Genomic DNA, 11,092 nt, shown 5'->3' with positions numbered 1-11,092 from the left:
GCAAGATAATAATAAAATCAATTCATTGAATGGGCTGCATCGAGATGTGTGCAGTTTTTAAAAAGATGAGTAAACAGACGAAACAGATGTTCACTTGGATATATAGTTCACCATATGCTGTAAAAAACTAATTTTCTACATACTACTTCTCATGACAAGCCAGAGAAAGTTGCTTAAGAAACTAAAGTTGATCAAACTATGACATGTTTCTAATGTAGGCATGGTTTTTGAGGCGTTGAGGCGAGGCATGGCACCCTACCCCCCTCACAATGCCGTGGTGTTTATGGCAGACGCCTAAGGCGATGCCACACACATATTCTGGGCGGGCATGAGGGGCCGGGTAAGAATCAAATTGCCACTGACAATTTGAGCACAAAGATTATATTAACCAGAAGTTCACAACAATAGCGAACCAAGAGCATATACATTTAATACTTATCAGTCATCACCTTGTGTATTGTGTTATGTGAAAGTGTAAACAAAGAGCGAAGCAGACATTAGTCCATATGACAGGCCAAGCAGAGAGCACTGCACGTCGTCAGACTCTCAGAACATATAGCAGTAGAGTAAGCAGTAGCAGAGGCAAAATCAGGAGGCAGGGCACAGGCATAATCAACAGTCATCAAGCCTAATGGTGTCATCTGTCAAGCAATGTGTGGAAATGAACAAGAAACACATAGTACCATATTTTCGCAAAGGAGATTGCAAGCCAACCAATGACGTTCGGAAATCATCAACGACTGCAGAACAGTTTTAGCAAGCCAGCTAGTGAAAGAGTACAACTTGGGCGCAAAACATGTCTTCAATTGATCAAAACAGCTTCAGTGAAATTAACTGTATGTAAATATAGGACTTGGGTACAATATATATCAGACATGCCTTCTCTGCCCAACTGCATGATGGATGATGACGATATCATGACAAAGATATCTAACGAATTGATGAGCACAAAAACTAAAGTCGTCATAATTCGATTTAGTGAAGCGGTAAAACAAATTCGGCATAGGCATCAGCCGGGAGAAAATTACTGTGCTTTAAATTTCAATCAATCAGCAAAAAGCGCATACTGACTACTCTGAACTCTCCGCACAGGATGCAAACAAAAAAGAAAAGGAATATAGTGTCGCCCTAAAATCGGTAAATGCTAGCTTCACTACACTGGTCTTCCTTCACCGATCAACCTGACGACAATGTATATATATGGTAAGCAACACAATCCCGGCCTCATTCACGGCAGCAGCTGGCCGAAACGAGGAGTCCGTTAGGGTTCGGCCGTTGTCTGGCACAACGGTTTCGGCAGTTTCTTGTTGCCGTGGCCAAGCGACGTGGGCGTCGCCACGCCCGCGAGCGAGTGACCCAGAATATATTTTTCAGGTACGCCTGCCTGCCTGCGTCACTCTCGTGCAGCTTCCCACAACCATTTCTTGTTGCCTTGCATGCTGAATCTCATCGAGAGGCATAAAAGCCCGAGACTACCAAAGCCAGGAGCAGGCAGCCTCCACAGATATCGGCCATCATCAGCTATATATAGCTCGCTGATCGATCGATGCCATGGATCCCAACGCTGTGCACATCCAGATGCCTACAGCAGCAAGCCAAGAAGAAGAACCCTCCTCTATTCAGGATGCTACGAAGAAGCCGCCACAACAGACAGACGCCGCCGCCACGCGTGAAACGCCTGTGCGGCGGCCGGCCCTGTCATGCGCTTCTTCGGACCTCCTGAAGCTCCTGCCGACGGGCACCGTGCTGGCATTCCAGGCGCTGGCGCCATCCTTCAGCAACCACGGCGTGTGCCACGAGGCGAACCGGTACCTAGTGCTGTCCCTCCTCGGCGCCTGCACCGCCTCGTGCGTGCTCCTCTCCTTCACCGACAGCCTCGTCGGCCGCGACGGCAAGCTCTACCACGGCGCCGCCACCTTCTGGGGCTTCTACCCGTTCAACTACACGGGGACCAGCGAGGAGCGGGAGGCGACGTTCAAGGACCTCTCCCGGTTCCGGATCACGGCGCGGGACTTCGTGCACGCCTTCTTCTCGGCGCTCGTGTTCCTCGCCGTGGCGCTCGCCGACGCCAGCATCCAGGGGTGCCTGTTCCCGGACGCCGGCCCGGATGTGAGGGAGCTGCTGGCGAATCTGCCACTGGGGGCAGGCTTCCTGTCCAGCATGGTGTTCATGATCTTCCCCACCACCAGGAAGAGCATCGGGTACACGGACATGACGCCCCACGCGCAGTGAAACGTCGTCGTCTACTGGGCTGATCTTGAGATAGGCCATCACTCCAGCGGAGGGACCTTTTCCTTCTTCTTTTTTTTTTTTTTTGCCCTTTTCTGTATTGGAATTATATTGCTGGTTCTCGTGAAGCACATTGCCTGCTAGAACTAGAACCGTCAGAAATTCAGAACCCCTGAGCTTGGAGTGAACATGAGTAGTTTAGCGGTCTGAATTCGTCCCTACGGACACGGTCTAAAACTTGGCAGTGTTCACTGGGGATGTCTGGTCCTCGTCGCCGTGAACTTTTCCGGTTTTTATTTGCGCATCTCTTCCGCCGGCGAACGGTGATTTTTCCATTTTCCGACCATGCTGTGTGGTCAGTGTCTCAGTGATCGGTGCCTGATGCTTTGGTGGTGAGCTTATGAGGTTTATGCAGCGTTAACCATGTGTTTTTTTTTCTATTCCTATATTTTAGATCCTGCATTCCAAAGAGAATATAGGCCTCGTTTGGCACAGCTCAGCTTCACTAATGAAGTTGTTTTTTTTTCATTTTAGCTTCATGAACAACTTTCTCAGTGAAGCTGAGCTATTTTTTAATCTGTTTGGCAAAATAGCTCACATAATTGAAAAAAAAATAAATTACCAAAATGCCCTTACCCTTCTCTTTCCATCTCTGTTTTCTCCTATCATCTTCCACGCCAACGAGCCCCATGCAACTTTCCCAGGCGGCCGCGTCCCCGACGCCCGTGAGCCACGCCACCCAAGCAGGCCGTGCCATCGGCGGCTGCACCCCTGCGAGCCACGGCAGGCCGGCGCACGCACCCTCCCTCCGCCGAGCCCGAGCGTGTGCGCTCTCTTCCCCATCAGGGCAAAACCTGTCATTTCTGCATGCTGGGACCCGTAAGGATGAGATGAATCCGGAATAAGATGTTATTTTGAGTACTCTACGTGGCAGATTGGCGTGCACCCAACAGAAGCAACGACGTGGCAGGGTGCAGGGACTCTGCTGCCGTGCTGCGTGAGCCGCATACTGCGCGCCACTCCACCCATCCCGGCCGCTAGGCAGAGAGAGACATGACGGTCTGGGTTCGTTCAAGTCTTGCACACCCACCGGCGAGGAGTCTCATCGGTCGGCTACTAGACGCCTTCATGTGGTGTGGGGACCCTGCCTCCGATAACGCGGCTTGCATGGACCTCCCGACGACCATTTCAAAAGGGTTCCGATCGGAGAGGATAGTAGGGTAACAAAAGGACGGGCACGGGCCTTCGTGGCTCATTCATTTCTCTAAAACTGCGTTCACACCTCGCTTTTGCTAATTTGCTCGATCACCGCAAAATTAAAGCGCCTTTCTCTCTGTTGGGTTAGCAATTGACTGACTAGTGACTATGGTCTATGTATCCGTACAAGGAGACTCATGGCCTGTCCTGCTCTAAAATTTAGAGCTCTAAAAACTTTAGAGCACTTTAGCTCACTTTTAAGGTCCAAGGCTAGTCTCAGTGGTGAGTTTCGTAGCGTTGTTTCCAAAGCCGCCATATCAAATACAATGAAATGAAACAGCCTCTCTCAGTGCAAAGTTTCATTCTAGAGTTTCATAGTCATTTAATTCTATGACTCGTATAGAGTGGTAATCGTGCTAAGAGAGTTTCATCCTCATTTCTTCTCTCTCTTCTTAAATACACTATCATGTCATAAAAAATACATATACGGCAACATATTTAATGTAAATGAAACTCACATGAAACTCGCATTGAGATTGATCTTAAGCTTTAATGTGAGGTGGACTAAAGTTTAGAGCTAATTTTAGACCGATTATTTGGAGCTCCAGCTCTAGAGTCTAGAGCTCTAAAATTTAGAGAAGATGATCAACACGGAGACCCGTGCTTAGCTTGGGCAACAAGGACCAGGAGTCTGCCCCAAGTGTGCTCGCCGATTGAAGCAGCGGTGTGGACCGTGGACCGTGGTCGACGACGACGAGGCAGGCTTTCTTCGCAAGCGGCCGGCTGCAGTGACGCACGGGAAAAGGCGCATGCGGCGGGGAGCCTTTCCGGACAGGGGATGACGATGAAAGTGGACCCAGCCAGACCCCAGGGGGGTACATTCCCTGGGCCCCGCACCGCTACGGCCGCAGCCGCCCGGGCATGGCCGCATGGGATGGGATGGCCAGCCGGCAGCCACCGCAGGCGGGCCTCCACTGCAGCGACGCGGTTTCCGTGAGCCCCACTCCACCGGCCCTCTCCTTCGCTTTCCTCTTCCGCACCAATCGCTACGCGCACCCTGCCCGCTGCTTCTATTTATATGAACTACTACTAATAGTAATATAATATAGAGGTCTCAGTTGCTTCTGTTTTTTTTGGCCGTATTCTTTTGGCAAATCGTTAGTCCACTCATAGTACAGCATGTCAACATACTCCGTATTTGGTAGTACTTTTATGGATTATTAATATACAGCTATCTTTTTCTCCGAAATATAAAATCTTATGGACACTCCTGCCATGTTCAAAGATCTTGTACACCTACTCCTTTATTCTACTCTACTCGTCATCATAATATAATACGATTTTTTGTCTGAAATTATAAGAGATGGAGTAACCGTTAAACACAAATAAAAAAAAGATTGAATTCACATGTATAACCAAAGTATCAAGTATGGTAATTACAGTGCCTCCCCCACGACAAAGAGATAGTTAAATACATCGTTTCTCATTATCCTACAAAATATTCTAGAATTTGTACAACACCTTATATTCCATAAACAAGGAGGCAAGATACATTAGTGCCAATTTTAGCTCACCTGCATCTCATACTACCACCGTTCCGTGCTATGTTTCCAAAGACTAGTAAAAATGATGGTGTACACAGCCCGTGTGCTCCCACCATTTCGGCCTCACATCACCTCCTCCCAGTATAAATTCCTACCGCCGTCGCCTCCCGCGAGCCTCACCTGCCCCGCCTGCTCCCCCCCCCCCACCAGTCACCAGTCACCCCAATCCAATTCCACGCTGCGATCTGTCGAGCACCTCTCCTCGCTTCGCTTCCCTTCCCTTCCCTCCCATGGCAAACCGCTGCGCCGGGCTCGACCCCACCTGGGCCCACCTCCCCACCCCGGCGCCGACCCACACGGCCCACGCCGCCGCCGCCAGCCACTACTACTGCTCCTCGTCCTCCCCCGCCTCGCTCATCACCTCCGCGCTCCGCGCCTCCATGGCGCCGGCCCACGCCTACTCCGCCTCCGCCGCGGCCTCGTCCTTCTCCTCCCCCGCCACGCCGTCCTCCTCCGCCTCCGAGCTCCTGTCCTCCAGCGGCCACGTCGACGCTCCTGCGCCGGAGTCCAGCAGGCCCGGGGCCCGGGCCCTGGCGGGACCTAGAGTGGGCCGCGTCACCAAGCGCAAGCCGCGGCCGTCGCGGCGCCCGCCGACCACCTACATCACCGCCGACCCAGCCAACTTCCGCCGCGTGGTGCAGGAGATCACCGGCCTCCCCGTCCCCGCTGCCTCGGAGGCCGCCACCGTCGCGGCGCCCAACTGGACAGCCGCGCCCGCGTGCGTGCTCCCGACGCTAGACACGTCCGCCTTCCTGCTCGACCGCGCCGCCGCCGCCGCGGTGCCAGCAGCGCCGGAGGAGAAGAGCCCGGGCGGCGGCGGGCACGCGTCGTCGACCGCGACGGACGCCGCCGTCGCCGTGGCAGCAGCTGCGGCAGGGAACGACGCCGACTCGTCGGCGCTGCCTGAGCTGGAGGCACTGGTGTGCGCGGCGGCGGGCGAGTGCGGCTTCCCGACCCTGGAGAGCTGGGGGATGATCATCTGATGAGTGGGCTTCAGGGATTAGAGATGGAAAGGTGGTTAGCAGTGGTTTTGCTCTCTCTGTTTTTAGCTTGTTATTGTAATGGAGTTTTTGGTCCGTCCGATGCGATGATCCGACGGGTGAGCCGACGCCGATGCCCATGATGATGTAGCAAGAATTATTAGCTAGGCTGCTACTACCTGCCTTTTTTAGTTGTAGTGCATCTCTGCTGGATGAGGATGATAGATATGGTTGCCACCATGGTTCCTTCTAGTCTGTTATGGAGATGACAATGTTAATTGTTCTGTAATGAAATCTAGCTAATGGAACAAAGGAATCTGTTATGATGGCAAAAGGAAAAAAGAACCCCTACCCTAATGTGAACGAATGTACGTGTTCCTTTCACCTTTGAGCCTTTCAGTTTTTCAGGAATCAGCAGGAGAGTTGCACGTAGCATCCCCATGGTTTTGGTTGGTTTCGTGACACCTGCTGGCTGCAGCAGCCAAAAAAACACATACGTATTGCCAGCCATGAGACCTGCATGTATGCATGCACAGCAGACAGCACTAGTTCCTCGTAGCTGTACAGTAGACAAGTAGTGGCAATTGGCAGGAGCAAGAGGCTTTGGCCCTTTGTCATCGTCAACACAAGTAGTACAGTATCCTGTGTGTGAACGCAACGGCGGGGACCGCACCGCACCAGGCCACCAGAAGGTGTGTGAAGTGTGAACGCAGCGTCAGCAGCTCGCAACGAGAACCGTTGCTGCGACGCCGACGCGTAAGATCACCAAACTCATGGGCGCCGCGCTGCATTGCCAAGCATCAATTCATTAAAAAACCGCGCAAGTTCAATCTCTCGAACTCTCGCGTCCTGCTACAGTCCAGAGAGGCGAAAGCGAGCCATCCAGTCTCCGCCAGGGGAACCGGCGGTCTTCCTCGCCTCCGATGGCCTTTGGGCTTTTGTGAGGTAGTGGAGATCGCTGTCGGTCGGAGGTGTAGGTCCTAGTAGATCTAGGTTTAGGTTTCTGGCGGCGACGTCGAGATGGCGGCGGCGGCGTCAAGGAATAAGGTCCTCTCGCTCTTTTCTCCGTCTTGGTGGTGCTCCGCTCTGGTGCCGTCAACGAGGGCGTGGAGGGATTCCCTTTGTGGATCCCCTAGGAGTTCGGTGCTTGCGGCTCGTCGGGAGGTGAGTTCGCTGGCCTTGTGTTCTGAGGATGGAGAGGCACTGCAGGCTCCATTGTTCCATGGCGGCGTCAGTCGGCAATGGGAGTCTGCATCCAGGGTCATCGGGGCTTGGGGCGCGTCTCCGGCTGATGGATCCTCTGCGTTTGCTTCATCTCGTCCAAGATGGCGGGTGTCTACTGCGGCTCTTCTCAAAGCCTGCTAGCGATGGAGCTCTGGTCGACCTGTGGTTGGCGGCGTTTGGCTTCTGGCGATGGCCGCCGACGATGGAATCTGGAGGATTTGGGCTGCAGGGGTTCCAAGGACTGGTGTAACACCCTCGGTGTTACCCCGTTAATCATCTACTAAAATATGTCATGAGCATCATACTTGTGTGTTAATACATGTGGTGAAGTGTGTAGATCAATTTCTGTAACTCAAAATGATCAATAAAAATGCTAAACGAAAGTTGGTTCGATGATTCATGCATATCAAGTAGGGTTTAAAACCAATTTTTATTAAGTAAAAATACTATAGAACATGTGTGTGATACTTAAATAAAGTTTGAAGTACAAACTTTGTAGATGACAATGAAATATTTGCTTTTGAAAAATAATATTGCTTTGTAATATTTTCAAAAGCCTAGAAATCGTAAATTGAAATCAAGTTCAGTTCAAAACTTAGAAAATTTTCAAGTCTGTCAACCGCTAGACGCTGCTATGTTTAGCAATTTATTTGGAGAGATTGGGTTAAGCAGTGGTGTAGTGCGATGATTCGATTTAGTAGTTCCATATGCCAACTTGAGTGTAGTGAAACCGGTTTAGGTATAGGAGCAACGGTTTGATCGTGATCAGCGCTTTAAAATTCATGCGCGTACTTGTCTCGGGTTGGTTGGCGCCGGGTGCGCGGTCACCGTGCAGCCTCCCCACACCGCGCACATGGTCGCGTCTCACGCGGTCACCCTACGCCGCCACGCTGGGTCGGTCGGGCCGCCTGGGCTTGGCTGAGGCCGGCCGCAGCGAGCTATTGGCCCCGTGCCCTGCTGTCCTGCCTCACGCTACCACCATTGGAGCCGCTACGGTCGCGCTGCCACTGCCGTCGCGTCCGCCCACTACTGCCTCGCATCGCGCCGCTACCATCGTGTCACTCCCGTACTTGCGTCTGCTCACTGCATCGCGCTGCCCCCTCCCTGGCCAGGTTGGGTGCCGTCCGCACGTGGCCGTGCACGCCATCGTCACGCTATTAATGGCGTTGCGGCGCGTGGGCCATGGCCGGTCGTAGATGCTCATTCTCGTCCCCTCATGCTTGGACGTAGGTCCCTCGGCCACAACTGCTCGCGTCCCATCAAGGCGAGGACGAACCAAGCCCACCTGTCATGCCCTGTTTCTCTTTTTCTCTCTCGGCTTTCCGCCACCGTCGAGTCGTGGTCACAATGAGCTAGAGAGCGAGCACCTATCATCAATTCCTCGTGCCCATGTCTCCGCCTTTACGTCCTCTTACCAACCGCCCCACCCCGCCTTGATTACGGCCAGGCCGAGCTCCAATTTTGGAGCTTTGCTCCCGCCGCCGCGCCATTAAGGCCTAGCCTGCCTCATGGTGGCTAGCTTCAACCTCATCATCTCGTGTCGAATTGACTGCACCACTAGCCCCGCCTAGAACCCCTCTTTGTTGTGCGCACGCTAGTCGCAGCTCTAGTGCCTCCTCCTCGCTGCTGATGTGGCCGTGCCTTTGTAGTCCGCCATTCACCTCATAGCGCGTACGTGGCCAGCCTCGCTCGGGTCGTCTCCGACCGAGCCGACACCTCGGTTAGGTCACTGGTGAGTCGTCGTTGCTCACCCACTACCCCTACTGCCTTGTTGTTGTTGCGGCTCACCTGAATGCCGCCACCATTGCCGCAGGGTGCCCGCTGTTGTGGAGAGGACCTTCTACGATGTCCTAGCTCGTGCAACTGCCACCCATCACCTCGTGTCGACCCCTTGGTGAGATTCAGCCTCTTAGCTAGGTTAGCATGGGTCCTGGGTGGCCGGTGCTGTCGGTAGTGCCTCCTCTCGCCACGCTGGAGCACGCGGGGGAGGCCAGGGACCATACCGTTGTAAAGAGGAGAGAGTACAAGGGTCTTTTTGCATAGGTGGTCTCTAGGAATGGTAACGTGGACTGAGGGTTGTTTTGTTCATAGTCCAGAGGCGTTTTGGCTAATATGCCAGCACGTGTGGGATTTTTCCGCCGTGGGCCACGCCTGTGGGCCACCGCGTGCTCGTGCGCTACTTCATGTGGGCCGCACGTGTGGGCCGCATGGGAGAATTCATTTTTCTTTTTCATAAGGAATTAGAAATAGTTTCCTGATTTAATTTTAAGCTGATCTTTGGTAAATCATATAAAATCTTGTAGGTATCCAAAAATTATGCAACAAATTTTGTTAAGTTCTTGAAATTGTGCTCTATCTGTTAGTGCATTTAGTTCATATATATACATGTTGATACCAGGAGCTATTAAATCATTTGAGAGTGCTTAATATTATTAGGTTAAATATTATATGAATTTTTGTGGTAAATTGGTGATAGCTTTAATCCTAAAATTTTTATGGTAGTTTTCTGGTTTTATTATGTGTTCACTGTAATTTTGTAGCCATAGAATAGACTACTTAATATGGTAGCTAAATACCCATTAAGGCTAAAGGAATAATGCCATGATGTTGGTTTATAAAAGTTAAGCACTTGTAGGGTAAGCTTGAAATCTATTGGTAGAGATAATAATTAGCTTAGCATCTTAGTCATTAGAACTAGCTTAGTAGCTTATCTTGTGTATTCTTATTTTAAGAGTTTTTGTTGCCAAAATACTAAGTGTTGCATCATCATTGCATGCATGTAGAGAACGAGTTGGTGGAGTTCATGACCACCGGAGAGCAGGAGTACGAAGAGGTGATCGAGGAGTATGAGGAGGAGATCCTCGTGCAGGAGGAGGTCCTGGAGCCATCACTGACTAACTTAGCTAACACACCGCCTGCCCAAGGCAAGCCCCGGTGCATAACCCTTATTTTGAATGATCACTGGATATATATACATGATGTGCATTTATGTTACAGGATTTATATTGAAGCTACATGCATAGATAACCTACCTATGAGTCCTACTAGCATAGGTCGAGTAGCTGCTATGCTTAGGCCATCAGTAGCATGAGTAACCCGCCATTACTCATAATAGGTGATTATTATTATTACTCTCATGATAAAATGGTGAAAGGAAATGGAGACCGGGCAGGGATATGGTACGGATATTGGTGGGTGTAATAGGTTGTGTCCTGCGACCAATGGGGCTGTAACACCCCGGGTGTTTAAATATTAAAAATAGGACATGTCATCATATGCATTGCAAGGCATTGGTCATATTGCAAACTTTGATATGCATTCACTAAAACAAGTTTACATTTATGTTATGAGTGTTGAATTGAATTGTTTGAATCAAGTTCAAAATTTGGTTTGGATTTGGGATTTTCGAGAAAACCCTGATTTTCAGCATTTAAATTCTACCCTGAAAACTCATTTCAAAATCTAAGCATATTTTAGGGTTGAGCCCAAAAGTAAAAGTGTAGAGCTTGTCAAGTTATACAAAGTTTGTTTTTGGAGTTTTCAAAGTTGTTATGAAAAATTTGAAGTAATTCGAAAAGGCGTAATTCGTTAAATTTCCCCTATTCAAATTTAAAAGTTCATTTCAAAATGTAGACCGAATTAGGGGTTGGTTATAAAAGCAAAGTTGTAGAACTTTTGATTTTGAACAACTTTTATTTTTGGAGATTTTTGAGTTGTTATACAAATTTGGGAGTAATTTGGATTTTAAAATGAATGGCAATTCTGTAATATTGATGAACAGTGTTCACCGCCTTAGCTACATTGCCGGCGATCCTTCGGCTTGCTTCCAGTCGCGTGCATGGCCGTCTGGGCGTCACA

At 50.5% G+C, this 11,092-nt stretch overlaps 2 protein-coding genes across 2 annotated transcripts; both read left to right on the top strand.

The window, feature by feature from the left end:
* The first annotated feature begins 1,551 nt into the window (after positions 1-1,551).
* Positions 1,552-2,414, top strand: LOC136451987 (protein DMP2-like). Its single transcript, XM_066452664.1, has one exon. The coding sequence runs from the start codon at positions 1,552-1,554 to the stop codon at positions 2,230-2,232; it is 681 nt and encodes a 226-aa protein (XP_066308761.1). The 3' UTR covers positions 2,233-2,414.
* Positions 2,415-5,177: 2,763 nt separating this feature from the next.
* LOC136451986 (calmodulin-binding protein 25-like) lies at positions 5,178-6,352 on the top strand. Its single transcript, XM_066452662.1, has one exon. It carries the CDS (start codon positions 5,261-5,263, stop codon positions 6,011-6,013), a length of 753 nt encoding a protein of 250 aa, XP_066308759.1. The 5' UTR covers positions 5,178-5,260; the 3' UTR covers positions 6,014-6,352.
* The last annotated feature ends 4,740 nt before the right edge of the window (positions 6,353-11,092 follow it).

This window comes from Miscanthus floridulus, chromosome 5 (assembly GCF_019320115.1).
Source record: "Miscanthus floridulus cultivar M001 chromosome 5, ASM1932011v1, whole genome shotgun sequence".
NCBI lineage: Eukaryota > Viridiplantae > Streptophyta > Magnoliopsida > Poales > Poaceae > Miscanthus > Miscanthus floridulus.
This window is presented reverse-complemented; position numbering and strand designations above follow the sequence as displayed.